General features: G+C 37.2%; 1 protein-coding gene across 5 annotated transcripts in view; it reads left to right on the top strand.

The window, feature by feature from the left end:
• Positions 1-15,638: 15,638 nt before the first annotated feature.
• The window catches only part of CD47 (CD47 molecule), a 74,752-nt gene continuing 66,748 nt past the window's right edge, over positions 15,639-23,642 (top strand). For all 5 annotated transcript variants that reach the window (XR_012488063.1, XR_012488064.1, XM_074301115.1 and 2 more), the window contains exon 1: positions 15,639-16,004. Coding sequence is in view for 3 of the 5 variants with exons in the window: in XM_074301115.1 (XP_074157216.1) it covers positions 15,959-16,004 (46 nt within the window). In the remaining 2 variants the exon portion in view is untranslated. The remainder of the gene's footprint in view (positions 16,005-23,642) is intronic.

The raw sequence follows: 23,642 nt of genomic DNA, 5'->3' as shown, positions 1-23,642 counted from the left end.
ATTGAAATTAGATAACTTTGTAAGGACCCAGTAAAGTCATAACCAATAATTTTGGGACCCATGACAACAATCATGGAAAGATTCTTTAAATCAACTATGTGGAATAGGAGATAGGAATGGATTGATACAACCTCAATAAAGGGAGACCCCTGGTCACCTCTAGACCACTTGTAAGGAAGCTGTCATTCTGGAAGAGACTCAATTAGCATTTGGCCCAAGGCCAGAAGGAAGCCTGATTCTTATTAAATTATTTATTTTCACTAACTAGTTTCCACATTACAAAATGAACAAAAATGTTGTCAAAATGTACATGCATCACATTTTAATTTGAAAAATCTTTAAACAATAATATGTTAACATTTTGTACCCTCAAAATATTGGTGCCCTAGGGTAAAGTCCCAATTATAATTTGGGAACTCACTTATCCCAGTTCCTTGATTTTTTCCAGTAGTGTTTGGCTAATTACTTGTTAGGGGAATAGGAGCAGACCAGGTAGATACTAGGAATTACTCAGTTTGAGGATTAGCAGAAGAAAAATGGCAAGAGGTCAAAGAGGCAAGGGATTTGGAGGTATTCTACCTTTCAGAAAACATCTGTATTTTAATAGCACCTTCAATGATTCAGCAAAATAAATAAGTAATGGGGAATTTCTAGGCACTGTATCTAGGCCATTGGGGGAAGTAGAAGAGATGAGGGGGAAGAAGGGGTGTTTCTTGTGCCCCTCAAATCACAATACATAGTTTTCTGCCTGTTCTGCCTCTGGGTAAGACCAGCCCTGTACCAAACAACCAGAGTGGGGGTAGGAGTAGGAATGCATCCTTACAGATGTCTGAAAAGGAGGAATTGAGTAAAATTCTGCTATAAAAATGAACCAGCTGATTACAATAAACATTCCCATCTTATGCATAACAGTATCAATTCATTCCCTCAGTGCTTTGAAGGCTCATCACATAGAATACTGATCCCCCTGGCACAAAACTCCTTCTTGGGTGGAGGAGAAATGCCAGATATAAAAAGAGTTCATAGTCTAGTCCAGAAAGATGAAAGGAAGACAAAATTAACTGAAGAAACTAATGACAAAATTCAGGGTCTATATGCCACAGACTCCCAGGGTTGACATATCACAAGGCAGTGAGTATCTAACTGCCAATGTGACTGTGGAGGGCAGAGTTATTTTAATGTGCAGCAGTTCTGAGGGTGGAAAAGAGAAAGAAGGCTGAGCTACTGTTCTGCTTATTACTGACAAAGAAGATGAGCATTCCTAGTTGGGGAGCCCTGAAAGAATTTTTTTTTTCCTTGGAAATCACTGGAATCTCCCAGGTAAATGAGGTACTAACATAGAAAAGTCAGCTGATCAAATCAGAAAACAATAAAGTCATTGGCCAGTCCAACTGATTTCAACCAGTGGCCCCTCTTGTCATTCTTATAGAATGGATCCATGCCTCTAAATCTTTGACAAGGGTCCTTGTTTTCTCTCAAGGAGGTTATGCAACATTGTAGAGAAATAAGAGGCAGTGTAAGGAAGATTTGTTTAGGGGGAAAAAATAAAACAATTCAGTATGCCTTAGTCCTTCATAGACTGGAATAATTCAATTTATTTTGGATATTGCTAGAATGTGGCTGAGTCTATCCTGTACAGAGAATATTACAACCCCAAAATTTTTAGGCTACTAAATTGATAATAAGCTTTTTGTACAGTTACACTTCCAAAGAGATTTTAAAAAGGGAGTTGGGAAATTCTTACACTTGTCATTTAATTTACTTTCTCAACAAAGATGTCCAGCTCATCAGAAAGCCCCTCTACATATAGAAACTCAAAACATATTTAAAAACCTTTCAAGCATGAAATTTGAGAACAGCAAACTATATTCAATTAGTTCTTTATGCTACCTCTAGATTCACTAAAAATGATGGGTTAAAAATACAATGTTCCAAAAGGACACTGAAAAAATGGTGCGACAAGAGGAAGAAGGTGATTTCCTCTAAATTAAAAATTACCTCAAACTAAAAATGAAAACAAATATCTATCAGCCTTAAAGATTCTAGCTCTTAGCATAGTATAAAACACATAGTAGTTTTAAATACATGCTTGTGGAAAATGACTACTACTTTATGTTTTACATTGATATTTACAATATTGTAAATGTATTGTACAATGTACAATACATTACAATTTTGTTTATAATAATGTTTTATATGACTGTACTTGTTTAACTATATCAGATGGCTTACCATCTCAGGAAGGGGGGAGGGAGAAAGAGAATCTGGACTCAAAACTTTAAAAAAAATTGTTAACAAAATTTTACACAGAATTAGAAAATAAAATGTTATTTTTTTAAAAATGCTTGTTGATTTAACATGAAGACTTAGGGTTAAACATCACAAATCAGTGACTAAAGTAAATAAATTCCCTGTGCTCAATGAGACAATCATGGGAGTTTCCCAATTCAGTTTTCTATCCTCCCAAAGTTCACTTTCTACCCAACTGTTTTGTAAATTGAAATATATTGGGTGGAACCAATGCTATAATTTGCATAGACTTCCATATTAGACCACAAAACTTTTAAAGATATGATGAAGCTGAGCTGGCCTAGAAGAAAGAGTGCTATATATACTTGGAATTAAGAGTTGCTGGGTTTTCATCTCTCCTAAAATACTTAATAGCTATGTGATTCTGGGGAGTCACTTACTCTCTCTGACTCTCAATTTACTAATCTGTAAAATGTTGATAATCATATACCTATTTCTCAAGGTGGTTGTGATGATGAAATGCAATAATCTATGTAAAATGCTTTGAAAACTTTTATTATTATTCTTCTAAATTCTAGGTGGAATGGGATCAGACTCAGAGAAGATTTTTTTTTTATTATATATATATATATATATATATATATATATATATATATATATATATATATATATATATATATATATATTTTTTTTTTATAATATTATCCCTTGTATTCATTTTTCCAAATTACCTCCCCTCCCTCTATTCCCTCCCCCCGACAACAGGCAATACCATACATTTTACATGTGTTACAATATAGTCTAGGTACAATACATGTGTGCGAATATCATTTTCTTGTTGCACAATAAACATTAGAATCCGAAGGTATATGCAACCTGGGCAGATAGATATTAGTGCTAACAATTTTCATTCCCCTCCCAGTGTTTCTTCTCTGGGTGTAGCTACCTCTGTCCATCATTGATCAACTGGAAGTGAGTTGGATCTTCTTTATGTTGAAGATTTCCACTTCCATCAGAATACATCCTCATACAGTATTGTTGTTGAAGTGTACAGTGATCTTCTGGTTCTGCTCATTTCACTCAGCATCAGTTGATTTAAGTCTCTCCAGGCCTCTCTATATTCCTCCTGCTGGTCATTTCTTACAGAGCAATAATATTCCATAACCTTCATATACCACAATTTACCCAACCATTCTCCAACTGATGGACATCCATTCATCTTCCAGTTTCTAGCTACAACAAAAAGAGCTGCCACAAACATTTTGGCACATATATGTCTCTTTCCGCTCTTTAGTATTTCTTTGGGATATAATCCCAGTAGTAGCGCTGCTGGGTCAAAGGGTATGCACAGTTTGATAACTTTTTGGGCATAATTCCAGATTGCTCTCCAGAATGGCTGGATTCTTTCACAACTCCACCAGCAATGTATTAGTGTCCCAATTTCCCCACATCCCCTCCAACATTTGTCATTATTTGTTCCTGTCATCTTAGCCAATCTGACAGGTGTGTAGTGGTATCTCAGAGTGGTCTTAATTTGCATTTCTAGACTCAGAGAAGATTTTGAAATAAGCTGTTTATATTTTTACTTTCCCATCTCCTTAGGGGCATTAGTTGTCCCCTATCAAGCCCTTCACTCCAACCAAGCTTGCCATGTCCCAATAATTAAAATTTCCATCATTAATGTAAGCATATCCAGATTTTAGGGTAACAATTTATAACAGTATATGACATTAATAGCCCCTTAATTCTCACAGAGATTTTTGCACTTTTTTTTTTCTTTTTTTTTGCTGAGCCAATTGGGGTTAAGTGACTTGCCCAGTGTCACACAGCAGCTAGGAAGTGCTAAGTGTCTAAGACCAAATTTGAACTCAGGTCCTCCTGAATTCAGGTCTGGTACTCTATCTACTGTGTCACCTAGCTGACCTGATTTTTGCTTTTTCCAAAGTACTAAATTACTTACTCAAATAGGTCTGTGATTGGTAGAATGTTAGGCAATATAACTTTTTTTAAAAAGGAGGAATAATTTCAGTGTGGAAAAAAATAATATTTGGTCAGGAAGTACATGTTACAGGCAAGATTGCGTTTCTAAGTTTATCTGCTCATAACATTAAAAGATATATTTCTCCACTTTAATAGGGCTCCTTTAGTAGTAGTGGTGAGAAATCCATCTGAAAGAAGTAGGAGTGAGAAGGTGTGGCAAGTATTTGATTGTCACAGTCATTTATAAATTGAATGTGAGTTAAAAATTGTCATATTTGGGCCCTATTATTGTTCTAGGAGAATTCACAATTTTGAACTAGGATTTGTGTGAATCACATTTTTTTACCCTTCCAAATAATCTTTAGTAAATCAATCTTTAAGAATAGTTTGCAAACTGCTTGGAAACCCATACAGATCCAGAATTCTCCTGGCAAGAGAAAAGTTGTTTCTGATTTACCTGTAATGTCATTACTTAAGAGGAACAGCCATATTGAACCTGAATTCTTGATTCAGAAATTCAGAAAGCAAAAGAAATTAGGAGCTCTATGCCTATTATTTGGGGTGAGAGAAGTAGCTAAGGTTGCTTTTCTGAGTCTAGTGAGTAGAGCAGGACACCCAGACGGAGAGTAGGAGTACTCCGTACTCTGCTGTAGTCACTGAGCCCACTCTGCCTGATGAATACCCTGGTTAATTGCCAATGAGCTCTAACTTCTCTTTTCTCTCAAAGTTCCTCTTTTCTGGAGTGGCGTAGTTTTTGTGAAATTTTTCTCTCTCCCCATGCGTCGGTTCCCATGTGTGAGTCACTGTTCCATTTGGAGCTGTCCATGTAAACTATCCAGATGTGCATTTGAGTAATGTGGCTATCCAAGAGTATTTTTAAAGAACAGAGACAAAGGAGTCATATGTTACAAATGAAAGGCAGGATAGTATTAGTGGAAAGCACTCTGGGAAGACCTAGATTCAGTCATGACTACTGTGTTGTTGTTCAGTTGTGTCCGACTCCTCATGACCCTATTTGGGGTTTTGTTGGCAAAAATACTGCCGTGGTTTGCCATTTCCTTCTCCAGCTCATTTTCCAAAGAGGAAACCGAATCAAACAGAATTAAGTGTCTTGCCCGGGGTCATCCAGGTAGTAAGTGCCTGAGGCTAGGTTTGAACTCAGGAGGATGAGTCTTCCAGAGTTTAGACTCCCATACTTTTTACTGTGCCATCTACTCCCTTATGCTATGGAGACATGGGAAAATCACTTAAATTTCTCTGATGTTCTGTTCACTTGTTCTATTTATTTATCAGCTATTATGTGGATAGTATCTTATGAACTACAGAGTGATGATTTAAATGATTTTAAAAGTATTTATTAAAAACTTAAGCTAAATGATAGGGATACAGCTTAAAAAAAAAAAAAAGACAATTCCTACTTTCAAAATATTTCTAAAACCTCTCACATATAGGAGATTTTACCCCATCACATGAAAAAATACCATGTTTCCAAAAGTGCTGCAGCAAAGCAGGTAGCAATGTCTCCTTTTTAATGTCATACCCATTAATAAAATCACACCTGTTTCTCACATTAAAACATTATTTTAAAAAATAATAGCTTTTTATTTTTCAAAATGCATGCAAAGATAATTTTCAGCATTCACCTTTGCAAAATCTTGTGTTCCAAATTTTTCTTTCTCCCTTCCCACCTCATTCTTCTCCTGAAAAGCAAGTAATCCAATATAGGTTAAACATGTCAAGTTCTTCTCACATATTTCCACATATATCATGAAGAACAACAATAATCAGATCAAAAGGGGAAAAATGAGAATAAACCCCCAGCAAACAACAATAACAAAAGTGAAAATACTGTGCTGTGATTCATATTGTCTCTATAGTTTTTTTCTAAGGATTATGGATGGCTTTTTCCATCACAAGTCTATTGGAATTGCCTTGAATCATCTCATTGTTGAAAAGAGCCAATGCTCAGCATTTCTTATAGGACAACAATATTCTATTACATTCAAATACCATAATTTAGTCAGCCATTCCCCAACTGATGGGCTCTACTCAATTTCCAGTTTCTTGCCACTGAAAAAAAAAAGGCTGCTACAAACATTTTTGCACATGTGGTTTGTTTTCCCCATTTTATGATCTTTTTGGGATAAAGACCTAGTAAAAACACTGCAGGATCAAAGGGTATACATAATTTTATAGCTCTTTGGGCATTGTTCCAAAAATTGCTCTCCAGAATGGTTGGATCAGTTCACAACTTCACCAACAGACACTGAAACTTTAAAGGATATTTATAGGCAAGGACCTTATTTTATGGGTTTTCGATGTCTACTGAGGAGGTAGGGATGACAGTAGTTCATTCAGAGGCAGTTGTGTGGTCCCACCTCCACAAGAATTGCTGTCCTGGATGATAGCTTGGATGGTGATAGTAACAGTGATTTGTGTGATGGAGGTGGTGTTGGGTGAATGTGACATATGGGTATGAAACAGGATGTGTGGTCTAGAGAGACTGATATTCCTGGGGCTTTGGGCTTACATGCCAGTAGTGTTTATAGGAATGTTTTGCTGTTATGTAAATATGTTATTATTAATAACATAATAATAACATATTTTAATAATAACTAATAAAATAAAGGGGAAAGTTGTTAGTTGAAATAAAAAGTTGCTTCTTTTTAGAGACTTTTGGGACCCTGAAAGGCTTGGCTATGACATTATAAATTATTCTGAAGCAGTTTCAGACATGGTGGTAGCAGCAAGAGTCATAAGTAACATAAAAATTTCACCTTGGCTGGCAGTATTCTCTTGCAAAGAACATAGAATAAAGCTAGGTACCAAGCTGCCTCTCTGAAATTCATGCATACTATTTGTAGTTGCAGAAAATAAGCTTCCTGCAATTTCATGGTATCCAGAAGCAAAGCTTTTTTTTTACTCTGATGCTCTCTACCAGAGCTCACAGGATGTGGGTGTCCTATATAAACAGATCCTAGGAGCAGCAAGAAGTGATGCCATCTTGGCACCCAGGCTACAATAAGGTGCTAAGATTCCTGAGCTGCACACCAAGACTTGTGTTTTCATTAACACTTGGGAAGGAAATCAGAAGCAGTCCATGTAATATCTAGGAAAAATTCTGGATTGGGAACTGAGGATCTGGGTTTGAATCTTCAGCCTGACACTTAAAATCTATGAGATAATTATTAAGTCACTCAACTTTTCTAGTCCTTGGTATCTTGTTGAAAAAATGAACATATTCTACTAGATAAGCTCTGAGGTTTCTTCTTCTAGCTGTACCTCTATGTTCCCAATATATATCAGATTCCACATCTCTGTGGAAGAATATTAACCATGTAAATTCCTCAGGCTCACAAACTGCTTGCCTTTGAGACTATCTGTCCTTGTATTTAGTCCTGACAAACTGAGAGGATGAGACCTCTTCTCTCACTCATACCTCTTTTGTTTATTTCTATTGCACAAATCCATCTCTCCATTGATCACAGCCCAGACATATCCTTCAACCCAGACCACATTATCTGTCACTCATTGCTAAATAAAATTCTAAACTGGAGGTTCTCATACTGCAGAGGTTTGGGGGGAAATTCCCTCAGGCATCCTAATCCTCCAGTCAAATGGCTGAAGTCTGGGTTCTTCATTAAATGATAAAAAAAGTTAAGATTATAAGGGACTTTAAAATTATTTTAATCCAGTTCAAACCTTTTACTTTTCATATGAAGATGTTGAGACCTACAAGAGGTAAAGTGACTTGTCCAATATCCTATCATACAGTTTTATTTTTCAAAATGGCTAAAAATATGCTTGGCAGCAGATAGAGGAGCATCTAAAGACATATAAATATATATATATATATGCATATATATAATATCACAACATATGTATATCACTAATGTGTGTGTTCATGGCTACAAGGATAGCTAATTTATAAGATAGTATTTTTCTTATCTTAAAATAGTAACCAAAGTTATATAACAATTTTTTAAAAGATCATAATTATAATTGGTTCACCTGCTGTATCAATAACAGATCATTGAGTCTAGAGCATATTGGGAAGTTCTGGGAGAACAGGGATACCTGCTTAAGGATTTTACCTGCTTAGGGAACATCTGGTGCTGAGACTTCTTTCACTAAAGCAGATCAGAGTCCTCTCTAATACAATCTTAAAGAGCAACTTGAAGGCATTGTGTGTCTTAGTCATATAATAGAAAGAAAAACTGAAACTAGATCTTACTGATTATAAAACCCATCTTTTCCTTACTGTGCCACACTAGTCAGAGAGTTCATCCTTGGGATGGACTAAGTCATTCAACTAGATGTCATAGCAAATAGATAGATCACTGGATCTATAATCAATTAGATAAGTTTAAATATAACTTCAGACATTTATTAACTATGTGACCTTTAACAGGTCACTTAATCTCGAATTGCCTATGTCCTTCAGTTGTTTTAGTAATATCTGATTCTTTGTGATCCCACTTGGGCTTTTCTTGGCAAAGATATTGGAATGGTTTGCCATTTTCTTCTCCAGATGGGGAAACTGAGACAAATGGGGTTAAATGACTTGTCCAGGGTCACACAGCTAGTAAATATCTGTAACATGCCCTCCTGGCAGTTACAATTACTAGTCTGCCCTAGGCCCAACAGAGTACCTTTGACCACTGACCTTTGCAGTGTCAACTCTACCCGGCTCGCCTCCTCTGAGGCCTTCAAAGGTCTCTGGCCACAATCTCTTGAGTCTATAGTTTAATAACCAGTAGCGCTCAAGAACAGCCACATGTAATCTTAAAAGCCTTTATTATACCCACTCACATAATGCCCTGACTTGTTAGTTCTCTAGTGAACACCTGGTCTGAAGACCCACGTGTTCACTACCAAACTCCTTACTTCTCGGCTATCCATCTGGCTTGGCTTGGCTACCCCAGGCTAGGAAGCCAGGTTAAAGAGAGTGACTGCTGTCTGCAGTGGGCTTATAAAGGGCCTGTGAGGACACACACACAGCCAACCAGTGAGAGTAGTCACCCATTATGAAGCTCTCTCAATATGTCCAGGATCCCACCCACAGGGCAATCCTATATCCACAGAGATTACTTCTGGGCCACTCAATCTCCTGTTGCGCTGTGGTACCACCCATTTAAAGGGCCCTTACAATTCCCTTCTCTTGTTTTGCAGGAACCACATCCTTACAAATATCTGAGACCAGATTTGAACTAATTAGAATAAGTTTATTCACTATATAGTTAATAGATAATGCTTTACCTACTGGGTTATCTACCTGTCTCCTAAGTTTCCTTAACTATAAAATGGGGATATTAACAGCACTTATTTTTCAGGGTTGTTTGAGATTCAAATGCAATATCTGTATAATAGTATAATTAGTATAATTTTAGCACATATTCAGCATGTAATAAATACCTCATTTCCTCCCTTTTGTTTCCTCCCTCCCTTTCTTCTCTCCCTTCCTTCCTCCCTTCTTTCCTTCATCCATCCTTTCCTCCCTCTTTATCTATCTCTCCCTCCTTTCCTCCTCTTTTTTCTTCTCTTCCTTCCTTTCTTTCCTTCCTTTATTTTCCAATAACCATTCTAGGACTATGTTTTTTCATTCTAGTCATCAGCAATCTAACACATATGACATCCATACATGTGATATATATGACCTCCTCCCCTCAAACTGACTGCCTCTTGATCCAGGAATTATAATCAAATCAATACTACCATAAGTTCTAGAAAGTGCATTTCAAACTGATCTGTTGTTCTACTTGCCATCTCAGGAACTTCTCAGACTAACCCTAATCACTATTCTCCTATATGGATTATCTTTATCATTTAGAATGTAAGCTTCTAGAGAGTAGGGAAATTTTTATTTAAGTATTTATATGCTCAGATTTTAGAATAGTGCCTGGCACATAATAAAACAGTTAAATGCCTTCATTAATTCATTCATTCACTCACAGGGTAGGCCCTAATAGTCCCTTCTGATAATTGTTTATATTTGGGGGGGGGGAATTCTGGTCCACCATAAGAGCCTTTTAATATTCATGAAAGAACAATCAAAATTCATCTAATTGTGTATGGTGTTATATTAGATATTGCACAATGGGAATTATATAGCACAAATTTTGTTGAGCCACAGCATGACCTGTCAGAAAACAGAATACCAAGCATATAGGAATATAAACATGACCAAAAAAAGCAATAGCTCAATACATAAGTAGACTAGATAATACATATTTGTCATGAGTACACATCAGGAGTAGAAGCAATTGAAGTTGATCAGTAATGATTCTATTATTGGAGCAGAATATGAGGGCAGGAATAAACTATGGAAATTCTAAATTCAGCCAGGGGCCATCAGCTCTCATCTAATCAATCCAGAAAGGCTTTTGGGGGAGATAGGCTTTCAGGACCAACCTGAATAATAAGAAATAGCTATGAGTACAATGGGAAAAACTTTCTTAATATATAGCTAAGTTTTACCGTATAAGTAATCAGAGGGAATATAAAGAAAAAAAAAGAGCCTGTTGTTGGGAATCATTTTTTAAACTTGGGTCTCCAAATAGTTGTGTCACTGATTCATTTCTCACTACCTTGCTTCCCTTACCTAGTTGTGAGGATAAATTCACAAATACAGATGAAAGAGACTGGAAAAAGCTGGGGGGGTTTTAAGTCCCTTACAAATGGAAAAAAAAAAATTGTCATTGTTGTGTTCAACCCTATTTGGGGTTTTCTTGGCAAAGATACTGGAATGGTTTGCCATTTCCTTCTCCAGCTCACTTTATAGATGAAGAAATTGAGGCAAACAGATTTAAGGGATTTGCCCAGGGTCTTGCAGTTAAAAAGCTTCTGAGGCTGAATTTGAACTCAGTTTTTTTTTTTTTTTTATTCCAAGTTTTGTGTTATATCCATTGCATCTATTTGCCTAATTTTGTTATTTTATTAGAGATAGAAATAATACAGCCAAATAGGGCTCTACAGGAAATGACAATACAGATATATTCCTTCCTGCTCACCATCAAACAAATTCAAATTAACTACAGAATGACCCAGAAAGACCATTATTGTTCTCAATCCCAATATCTTACCTTTTAAGGCTGAAGGCTATTCCATGCAAGCCTCTTATCAGTAATTTCTTAGTTCATATTTAATATTGGGATAAAATAAGGAATTTGTATGTTATCAAACAAAAGGAAATTTACTTTGCTCTAAAAAAGAAAGGATGCACAACAAAGATACCATGGTACTTTAACTTCTCTGAAGGGGCTACCCTTGGTTCCTTATGGAAATCAGTCTAGTCACCAGGGAAGAACATGGCAAAAGCGTGGTGACTCATGTGGTCTTCAGAACTCCACCAAAATGGAGTGGCTTAGACTCCAAAATGGTTAAGACTTTTGATCATTTTAGGTGACCAGGAAGTTGTACTCTGGACTAACTTGGTCCTGGGACAGCTTTGTGTTCTTTTAAGGGAAAAACAATTCCTCTTAAAAGGGAAGGGGAAGAAGCCTGAGCTCACCTCATAGTAAAAAGGCTGAATCAGGGAAAAGAGCCAGTCGGGTCCTGGGATTACTTTGCCGCCTTTTAGAGATAAAATAAGTCCTATTACAGGGGGGGGGGGGGGGGAAGAGGAATGTGCCTAATCTATGTTGTGAAGAACGTAGTAGAAGATTAGTCTTTTCATAGGTTCACTTCTTGACTTTCATACTCCTACTTTGAGATAGATCTTATAGACAGTATCATTTTTAGGCAACCAACTGTTCTGAGTTATCAATAAAAGAGATATACAAAAGTCTCTGGATCACTCTGTTGTATGCAAATACACTATAGTTGAAATTGAATTAATGAATTTTTTTTGGTAGTGGCTTGGAGCCATTGCTACCATTCTTATTAACACTATTGCTTTTGTAACTAGGATTGTTTTATTTTATTTTCTGTCTCTCTGGATGTCCCAAATACCTCTGATTATTCTGAGAGGAAAGATGCAAAATGAGATTCTAGAATATTTCTACTTTAAAGAACTGTCCTAGAAATCAAGCTAATATACTACCCCCATCCCTAATCTGCCAAAGAATTTATACAATGAGAATGGAAGTGATTTGCAACCATTGGGATTATCTGAACTATCAATACTTCCTGGTTAGGAAAGCTGACAACAGAATGGTTGGGAGGAGGTGACACTAGTGGGATTAGGAGAGGTTATAGTGGAGTCAAGAAAAAAAGCTTTCATACCTAAATCCAAAAGAATTGGGAAAATTCTATTTAGCAATAGGATCTTACTGGGGCTTTGTTCTTCCATCCTTCTTTGTCATTGGGAAAAATTGCCTCCATCCTCCTCTTCCCCCATTTGTCATGAAGCCTGAGGAGTGTGTAGAAATCACAGAAGGATGTGGAAATCCTCAGCCCAGAATAGCAAACTGGGAGGGGTGAGAGAAGTAGTTGGGTAGGTTTAGAAAAGTGTGCCAATTTTACTTTCACTAATATTGAACTGCAGTAGCTTATATGTTGCTTTGCTGAATTTGTTTGGCACAGGGAAAAGAAATTTAGAGAATTATTCTAAGGTTGAGGGCTGAGCCAATATAATTAAATCAATTACCAGTCGAATGCTAATTAATACTAATGATCATTACCAGGCTTAATTTTGGGAAGCTACAGTGTGGGGGTAAGAAAGAAGCAATTTTCAGCCCCCTATGATTTCCTGACTTTCAACCCACCTCCGCCCCCTCACCCTCCCCCCCCCCTCAAAAGGCAAAATGACTAGTTTTCTTGGTAGAGAAAGTTCAGTCAGAGTGCCACCTGGTGGTTGACTCAAATATTTTACTAAGTCTTTTGGAATCCCCTTTGCTGGATTTTAACCCATGCGACAGCTGTCTCTGTACGTTGGGAAAAGGGACACAGTGCTGAGTCAGTAGTGACACTATTTTACGTGTGTGAATATGTGTGATTTGCAATAGAATATTGAGAACATTAATTCTTTTCTGCCCTTTAAAGAAAAACTAAATCATTAGTTTATGAGCTCCTTGAAAGCAGGAACTATCTTTTGCCTTTTTTTTTTTTTTTTTTTTTTTTTTGGTAATCCCAGCATTTAGCAAATTCCTTACACATAGTAGGTATTTAATAAATAATGATTGAGTATTCATTTGATTGAAATCAGTCTTCACTAGAATCATACAATTAGAAAGGATCTCAGATGCCATCAATTCACTCTTCTCAGGGTCCTAAAGTTTATATGTGAGGAATTGAGGCCCACAGAGAATAGTTCAAGGTCACATAGGCAGCAGCTAAACAAGGATTCAAACTAAGGACCTCTGATCCAACATTCTTTTCAATGCATTAGAATTGTCAGTAATGATCTGTTCAGTACTCCTATGCCCCTGAAACTGTGTTCACCTATGAAGGGTACTAAAGAAATGCAGTAGAGTAGTAAAAGACCTGAAGTCCAGTCCTGCCTTTGTCACTAACTCTTTGACCATAAGCAAGTTACTTTTATCACTACAACAGTTTCCAAATTTGAAACTGATAGGAGTTGGAAGTGAGAGACAGGTCACATCCCTTCCAATTCCAAAGATCTAGGCATAATTCAGCATGATACTATCTCTGCCTTTAAAGAAAATATAGTATCTATGGTGAGGAATCTGATGAAATGGATTTTTACATATAATGTATAATAAACTGTTAATTGTTTATTTATTGTATAGTAAAAGTAACAGGAGGAGCAACAGGAAATGAAGTGATAGCTACTCTATAAGTTTTATAGTGTGGATTTTTTAGTTTTATTTTTATCATGGTGACATGGGGATTGAGGAGGTTGAAAAGCTGAACAAAAGGGGGCATTAGTCCCTTTCTGAAAAGCAGGTAGGAAAAAGAAATATAATTAAGCTGGTGAGCAAAATCATATGAACATTATTATAATAACCCACCAAACCTCACTTCATCGAGAAGAGTTCATCATTTTTGGATAAACTAAAGATATCTTAAAAGGGTATTTGCTTCTGGATGACTGATTTTGTACCATATGATTCAATGACATATTCAAAGGTCTTGTCCACATTACTGCTTGGAGCCATACTTAAACCTATTTTTCAATCATGGCTAAACCCAAATACAGCACAGTCATAAACTATGTTCAATAACAGTGCTTGAGGGAATGAGTTGCCACTATACTTTGCTAACACATTTGTTTGTGACCAGACTTAGTCTCCACTGGATTGTCAGCTTTAATCACATTGGAAAAATCCAGTTAAAATAGTGGAAAAGAACTTTTCTAATAGACCTTCTTCAGGAAAAACAAGTTGAGAAGAAACAGTGTATGAAAATGGATAAAACCAAGGGAATAGGGGAAGGGATGAAACATAGAAAAGCAAAAAGAGAAATCAGTCATCGAGCATTTATTAATTGCTTACAAAGAAAGATAAAGGACAGTCCCTGATCTCAAATAGTCTAGGGTAGACAATAAGAAAACAACAATGTATAAACATACATTGATATACAAGATGGGAGATAATTAGCAGAGAGAAGGCATCAGCATTAAGTGGCATCGGAAAAGATTTCTTGTAGGACAAAAATAAAAGATAAAAGGACCGGGGAGATGGGAAAGAGAGAAGTATGTGTTGTAAGTTATCTGGGAGAGACCTGTGTACTAGAGCAGAGGAGGAGGAGGCAAGGGAAGAATCCAGAAAAGGGAAACCAGAAGTGGACTAGGGTCAAGATGAAGAAGGGAATGGTTAAATACAAAGAAGGAAGCACAGTGAGGTGAAAGTAAAGGGTGCCGTGGAATCGTGGGTCAGAAAGAGAAAAAAGCGAGGGGTGGAGTGGGGTAGGACGGAGAAGAGGAGAGCTGGAGCATGGGTGGAGTCACAAGACAATGGGGGGGGGGGATACGGTTAGTAGACCGGATGAAGAAAAAAGAAGAGAGCATAAGGTTTCGTAAGCTGGAGGAAAATAAGACACAAGTGCAAAAGCAGCCATGTGAACATACACACAATACCCCAAGGGGAATGGAAAGTGCGGAGAAGACGATCGGAGTGGGGTGATTTTTGTATGGATGTGATTCCCCCCACTAGTTATTTTATTTAGGGGGGTTAGGGGCCGAGTTCGGAGACGGTGGGAGGTAGGAGCACTTAGCATCTCGGCCAGCTCAGCAGAGCCCCAGAAGCTGCTGCGTCTGCATCCTCCAGCCGTCTCGCTGCACTCTCCCTTTCCTCGCCGCCGCAGCCGTGCGCACTCCGTACCCCCGGGGGCCAGGGAAGGCGCGAGGAGGCGGCGCGGGGATCCGAGGAAAGGAAGCAGAGAGGGAAGGAGGTGGAGAGCAGCAGAGTACGCCGCGTCAGCAGCGACTGCCGCGGCCAGGGCTGGAGGAAGGGGGCGGGGGGGTGGGGAGAATTGGGGGTGCAGCGCGTGCGCGCCGCTAGGGCTCCAGCTGCGGGAGGGAAGCGGAGAGCGAGGGAGCGCGCGCGCGCGCGGCAGCACGAGCAGCAGCGGCGGCGGCGGCGGCAGGGGCGGCTGGGGCAGCGCGGGGTCCTGTCCGTGACGGGCGGCGGCGTGTTTTTCCAGACACCTGAGGAGGAGGAGGAGGAGAGAGAGAGAGGAGGAAAAGGAGGAGGAGGAAGAAGAGAAAGAAAAAAAGAAGGAGGGGGGAGGAAGGAGATAAGAAGGAGGAGGAGGAAAAGCAGAAACAGGAGCAGGAGGAGAGCAGGAGGCGCTGGGGAGGCTGCAGTGGTCGCAGCTCTGCGCGAAGATGTGGCCCTTGGTGGCAACGCTCCTGCTTGGCACCGTGTGCGGTGGTAAGTGTCCCTCCGGCTCCCCGGGACCCAGCTTCCTCCCGCCCCCACCCGCGTCTGGCGGAGCCCCACTCCCCAGGCACCTCTCATTTTGCCAGCGGCCCCTGGGGAACTGCGCCCCCGAGGGAGGGCTGCTGGGCGGCGGCTGTGTCCTCCCCGTGCTGGCCGTGGTGTGGCCGTGGCCGGAGGAAGGAGCGAGCCAGGCGGGCGTCTGTGCCCCACACAAACACATATACACACTCGTCCCCTTTACTTTCACGTCCAAAATGAGAACGTGGGAGCGACCATCTCTTCCCCACCCCCTACTTTGCTACGTCTTATGAGGGATCCCCTTACCCTGTTTCCCTTCTCTCCCCCTTCTCCCTTCCTAGTGCAGACGCAGGTCTTAACTCCCCCTTCCACCTCCAAAATGCAGACACCCGAGAGACGTCAAAACATTCATTTCCCACTCCTCCCCCCAAAAAGAATGAGATGGGGGCGGGGACAGTTGCATTTACCCTCCTCCACTCTTCTTCCCCTTCTTCCCCGCTTTTCTCTCCCCCCTCATCCAGGTCTCGGTGCTTTAGATGTATTTGGGGGGAAGAGTAGGAAAACATGGGCCTCTCTCTTACCAGAGGAGTACGCATTCTGGTGAAGTGAGGAAGACCAGGTCTGTAGTTTACCCTCTCACATGTTCTTAGTACGGAAGAGGACATAAAGGACACAATCAAGTTTCATTTCCCAGCTAACCTTAGGGGAGAAATCTTCTGGCTTTGACATGAGGCCCAGATAATCTCCCAATTAACCATTTTTATAATATATTCTGCACTCAAGCTCACTTACTTTATTTGGAAAATTCTTTCGTAAAGTAACCATATCTTATGCTCCAAATATGAAACATAATATCCAGTAGTAAAAAAAAATAAAAAAATTTCCTGGGATATATTGTATCGTTCCAGACAAGCCCGTTTTTTAGACTTTCTGGACCAAAGCTTTAGGGATACACCACACTTTGGAAAATGTCAGCAGTTATGTAGCTCCTATTACATTCAACATCCAAGGTCTATTTTGTTTTTTTTTTTCTTTATCATGAGCTTTTTGTAAACTCTTACTGTAATACACATTTCTGCTCTGAGTAGCATACAATAATAGCAGCAATGAAGTTGATTTGTTACTGCCCTTGAAGTCTTGTTGATAATGGTTTATGACTTTAGACTTATTAAGATTCCAGTAGATCTCTTTCACTTTCCTTTCCCTGAATATACTGCAATGTGCAGTAGTTAGATTATTCAGAGTCCTAATAGCCAAATGCTTCATTTTAGAAATAATGCAAGAGATACTAGTTTTTAAAATCATCATACCTGTAATAATAATTCTGCATTGGTTTCATTTCAAAAAGCAATGCTTTTGGATTTAAATAGTAATAATAATAATAATTCTGCTATTTCAAAAAGCAGTTCGTTTTTTAAAGAAAATGGTTATGATGTACAAGTATCAACATTTCAGACTAATTGTTCATTCAGATTTAATTCAATCAACTCTAGTTTGAGTTAGTAAAAGGGTTGAATTAAAAAAATATATTTTAAAAATAGTGTTCTTACTGCAGAGCATGTTGTTAGAAACCAGTATTATAAAAGTAGCTCCCAGGTGTTCCTTGTGGACCTAGTTTAAAGAATAGATAAGACTCATTTGTAATTAGCCACATTCATCTATATTTTAATTTATTATGTAATAATGAATTTGTGGGGGAGGGAAAACATTTATTTTGGAAAGTTTTAAGTTGAGTTTTTAATAGATAATGCACCTCTAAAATTTGGTTCAAATATGTAACAAAGAAGATCTACATTGATTCAAAGTAAACTCAAGCTTAACACTTCAGTATGCTTGCTTCCGGTTTCATTTCTAATGGGTAGGTAATGTTTTTTCCTGTAGTATAGCAACTTTTCTACAATATCAGTATCTTTCATAGTAAAGCAAATTCTGATCTTAAAAATTCTTTCCAATTACAACATAGCAGCATTATACCTTGTGGCATTTCATTACAAGACACATCTCTGATAATGAGTTATTTTCTCTGAGCAAATGTGTTTTTATTCTTCCTTATTTCTCAGCCTACCAATGATCTATTGCACTTCCTCTAAAAGGGCATCATTACTCTTGTTGTCAAACGTTTATTTAATGCAAAATTGATAAATAAGCCAAACAATCCTCAAAAAGATAATGACAGGTATATAAACTGCCACTTTCAGGAGTTTTTTTTTGTTGTGAGCTTTCAAAAAAATTTTTTACTGCCTGAGCAAAATGGTAACTTGTTTTGTTCAAAACAAATGGCTTTGTTTTTTCTCTAAGAAATATATTTTTAAACATGACTTGCCATTTTAAAGAAGTAAATGACTATTTAAAAGTATATTTCTAAGAATGACCTAGTGGTCTGTAGATAGTGTACCATTAGGCACTTGCTCATGCTGCCGCCTGTTTTGGCAGATGTTTTATCTTTGCCACTGAATTGGAAATGGAAATTTGAGAGGATAGGTTATGAGAGATGGATGTTTCCCCTCAAACTGATAAGTAATCTGTAGGCTCCAAAATCATTCACACACAAAGCATCCATTCTAGTTCCTCAGTGGTAATGATGCTATTACAGTGCTAAGTCTTTCTTTTTTTTTTTAATATAAATTATTTTGGTAATGGTATTTTTAAGTGTTTTATCACTCTTTTTAGTATTTTATTTCCATGGAGAGTCCCTAAAGCTAACTTTTCCATATTATTTTCAGTTCATGTCTCTTGCCCTTCAGTAATGTCTTAATCATGATATGGAATTGACTGCAAGTTTTCAAAAGCTATTCAAATAGAACACAAGCTCTCTAACCTTACTGGAAAGGTTTTGAGTGTGATAAGTTTGTTCATGGACTATCTGTCTTCCAAGGACCCAGCCTATTTAATTCTGAGCTTGACCTTAGGGTGATGAATTTTTCAGCCATAGTAACTCTCTAAAACCATCTACTATACCTAGAGGGTTAGTGATCTGTGTTGGGTAAGACTTTGCCCATACCAGTGAAATCACAGATCTTTGCAATATTGGTATAAGCATTTTTCTTATTATAATGTAATGGATATTTAACACTTGATGAATTATTGCAGTCATTTCTTCTATGTTGTTAAAAACAAGACTATTATAACTGACTAGCAATTTTTTTTAACAAAAACAAGTTTATAATTATATTTTATATGTAATCTTTTAAAGTTGGCAAAGTACTTTATATATGTTGCCTAATTTGAGCCTGATAATAACTTTGTAAAATAGGTTAAAGGAATTATTCCATATAGAGAAACATTCCATTCTCTCTAATAACATGACTTGGATTTTTTTTCTTTATAGGCTTATGGAAAGAGATTTTGTTTTGGTTTTCATTGCCTTAGACACCTTGTGCAGATGAAACTCCCTCTACTAATCCATCTGTGCAACTTCTCAATTTGCAGCCTTATACTTAGCTAAGGGCAGGTCTTTAACTCAGGATTCCTCCCCCCTTCAAAAAAAAAATCTACCCACTATTTTATGTTGCTTCTTATAAGTGGAGTTTAGTATAATGGAAGAAAAGTAAATGGAATTCTGCCTTTTCAGCAACATGTCAAAATGAAAGGTAGCTTGATATTGAGGAAGAAGCATTGCATGTGGAGTTAAGGGACCTTGATTCAAGTCTCTACTATCTCACTTAGTAACTATATGGACTTGGACAAGTCTCTTAGCTTTTCTGAGCTTTGTTTAATTTTCTGATAAAATGGGGGTTACTACTTAATTCAGAAGAGTTATTGTCAGGATATATATAAAATGAAGATTTATGTAAAGTACAGCAAAGTCTCTTATTAAGGCTCACTAGTAGATATGACTTGAACCCTTAGAACTCTCTTAGGAGTTTCAAAGACTTGAGAGAAACACAAAAATTGTTTGTAAAGGGGACCATTGTGCATTCTTGAATGTAATCAGATCTTCTTTTGGGAAGATGGAATGAGTATAGGGAAGAAAGGCAACAATTTAATCCATGTTGGATTGTGTCTCATTATTTTTTCCATTTCAGTCATCAATAAACAAACAATAAGTACCTACTATATACTCAGCATTTTTGTTGGCCTCATATGGGAGCCAGAAAATAACTTGAACCTAGAACTTAGACTGTAACACAAATGTTGGGATTTCAATTTGGTACCATTTATTTTGGGTAAATTTTGACAGGTATTTCATTTACAACTGTGTTATTGTGCCACCTTAAGTTAAGTTCATAGGGTCACAGGATTTAGTTAGAAAAGACTTTAAATATCATAAAGTCAAGTTCCCTTATTTTGTTGATGGAGGAACTGAGGCCCCTAACTGGAAAATCACTTGCCCAAGGTCACATATAGAACAAAAAGCAGAGATGAGATTCTAAGCTAGGTCTTCTGGTTATAAATGTAGTATTCTCCCCACTACCCAATAATTTTCTTATGGAAAGGAGATATCTTAAAGATCTGATAGAAACATTAATGAAAATCACCACTTATTTAAATCCAGTTTAAGTGCTCTCTGTTTTCCTGTGTTGTGTGTTGTTTGTTTAACATCTCTCCTTTATAAATAATTTCTTCCTTCTCAATCTCCAAATACTTTCTGTTTCCTCATCTGCAATATGAGTATAATAATAGCACTTATCTGTGAGGATCAAATGAGATAATATTTTAATTTTGCTTTGCAAACCTTAAAACACTATGTAAATACCAATGATGATGATGGTGGTGGTAATGGTGCATCTCTTCTATGACCTCATTACATTCTAATTTATAATTACTTATGTATGGCTTAACTTTTGATTAGATTTATTTAAAAAAATCAAAATTTTAAAATGTTCATTGAAGGTATATGAAGAGATGTTTTAAATTAAGAAAAGGTTCCTATCCTCATGGAACTTATAGTCTCATAAAAGCTATACCCCATATGTTGGTAATTATAATGCTGTATCATATGTGATAGATGGATTAGATATGAATTCAGAGAGCTGTTGTAATCAGAAGATGCTAAGAGTAAATTACTAGTGGGAGTAAGGGCACATAATGCATCATGAAAAAGGTACCAACTGAGTTAACCTTTTTAAAAAATGAGTGAGAATTCAAAAGGTCCGAGGCATTTTAAATCTAAGGAAATAGGAGGCACTTAAATGTCCAATACAAAAAGGAAATGAAGGTGTCACTCCACCCTTCCTAGGCTCCTATATCTTGATTTCCAAGAAGACAGCAGCTAAAACTATTAGGAGAAACATTATTAACCTTAGAATTTATCTCTCATCTGCTTTTACCACTCCCCACTTCATCCTTTTTTTGTTAAGTTGGAGTTGACATTCTATGACTTGCATATCAACACAAGGCTGTCCCACTTTAGAAAATCTTTCCAGTTGCATGATCCTATTCCAGATCAGAAGGATTTAGGTGATTCTATGTCACTGACCTTCATTAAATACTTAAATTATTAGGTGATATAAGAAGGGCAAAGAGAGAACTAAGGTAGAGTAGAAATTGGGAACCTCTACCAACTCCTCCCATACCTTTGTGATAAGCATTTAACTCATAATTACAATACTATGGAAGTCTGGCCTTGGGGAGCTCTTGCGCTATTGAAACTAGATATAGCTGACTCATCTCTGGATTTTCAGAAAATAAAGGTTTGTCCATTTGTTATAATTGCTCTGAGGGGTTTTTAATTTCAGGGCAGAATAATTTTTAAAAAAGCTTTTGATCAAGGCTTACCAAAAACCTTGAATGATTTTTTTTTTTTTTAAATGATTCCTGACAATTGGATTTTAATCCATAAGGTTTGAGGAGACTAGAGCCAACAGAGATCTCTGTCAATAGTAATAATGAGACTAATAATGCATTTGAGTAGTACTTAGTAATTATTATTACACTTGATCTTAAAGTTAAGGAGTAAGAAATGGAAACTATAAATAAGGTGTTTCAACTGTAAGCCTAATCACTGATAATTCATTTGATACTCCAGGGTAACTTTTAGGCTCCTGGTATTAGGGAGAGGTTTGAATTGTTCTTAGGGTGCATACTTGGACCTTCACAGAGGTCTTAGAACCCAAATGCTTATTAGTTGGCTCTAAAAATTCTTTCCTATTTCATCTGAATACTCCTATGTCATTCTGACATCATTGTCAGTTACATTTGTATACTTCTGCCTGATTAGGTGATGCTGATTTTGACTGCTGCTGCCAAATATTGAATATTCAGAAACTAGTTAATAATTTGGTGATTATCCATGTCTCCTTTGATTTTTTTTTCCCCAAAGATTTTCTCTTTTATTGTTTCTGTATCTGAAGATTTACTAAAGAAGGCACAAATAAGGAAAGCTTAATCAGGCTCTTTGGCTACTTAGTAACTCAACTAGAGCACTAATATAATTAATTCAGCACACATATTTATTAGGTGCTTACTACGTTCTACTGCTAGGTAATGGAGAAGACGGAAATGAAAAGTTATTAATGATGAGATTCAAGTTATTAGTTGGTGGATTACCCAAATTATTTACCCAGGTCAGTCTTGCTTTCAATTTATTGGCATTTGTTCTGCTCAATTGCTTTAGTGATAATAATTTATCTGATTATGATAAATAATCCAATATAATTAAAACTACTTTCTCTTACCCCCTGTAAATCAGTTAAAGAAAAAATACTAGATTCTGTGGTACTGGCAGACTGTGTTTGAGTCACATAATAGATACTTAAGTATTTTTTGAATGAATTACAACTTCTCTTTCAAACCCTGTAGCTTGGGGGAAGTAGCCAGGCCAAAAAGTTGAAATTGAGGAAGGATTTAAGATATACTGGTCTAAGACTTTAAGAATGTGCATATGCTTGAAGGAACACCTGGTAAATTAGAGCTGAACTATGGAGCCAAAAGCTCCAGAGCTACCAAATAGGTCTTTGAACCAAAGAAGACCCTTCAAGTAATTCATTATTAAGATTCATAAGCTTCTACATAGAGTCTCTATTGGTTATCTTAATATCCTATGAGGAATTCAAAACAGGCATTGTTCCATTTTTCTCAAAGATGAGTAAAATGGGGTTCAGGTTAAATAATCTAGCCAAGATTATATTGCTAGCAAATGGCAAAGTTGAGAATAGAACATAAGTCTTCAAACTTTCAGTCCTTATTACAATTTTACAAAAGCTTGACTAGGAAACATAATTCTGAGTTGATAAGGAAATCAGAAAAAAGGGATTCCAAAGTCAGTAGTAGTGATACAGAAAAATTCACCTTATTGCAATTTTAAAAAATACAAGGAGCCAATATAGATCTTTGATGTCTGACTCACAAAACCATGGAGAAAAGGAGAATTACATAGGATAAATAGTCTTATAAAAGGACAATTAAGCAGGGAGCATAAGACAACATAGAAGAGCATTTCTCTTTAAAATACTGAAGGCAGACCTTTTGAGTGAAAGAAAAGTACTACTATCCAACTTCCTCAATAGTTCTCTTCACCCCCCCCCCCTTATATTTAGCATCATTGTGGTTACACCCAGAGTGGCAGGGGATACTCCCATCATCTTTGTCTTGTGGCTTTTTATACTTTTCTAACAAGTATTTAGTTCATGCCTACAAGTGCTAGAATAGCAACAGGAAATCTCAGTGAAA

This window comes from Sminthopsis crassicaudata, chromosome 3 (genome assembly GCF_048593235.1).
Source record: "Sminthopsis crassicaudata isolate SCR6 chromosome 3, ASM4859323v1, whole genome shotgun sequence".
NCBI lineage: Eukaryota > Metazoa > Chordata > Mammalia > Dasyuromorphia > Dasyuridae > Sminthopsis > Sminthopsis crassicaudata.
This window is presented reverse-complemented; position numbering and strand designations above follow the sequence as displayed.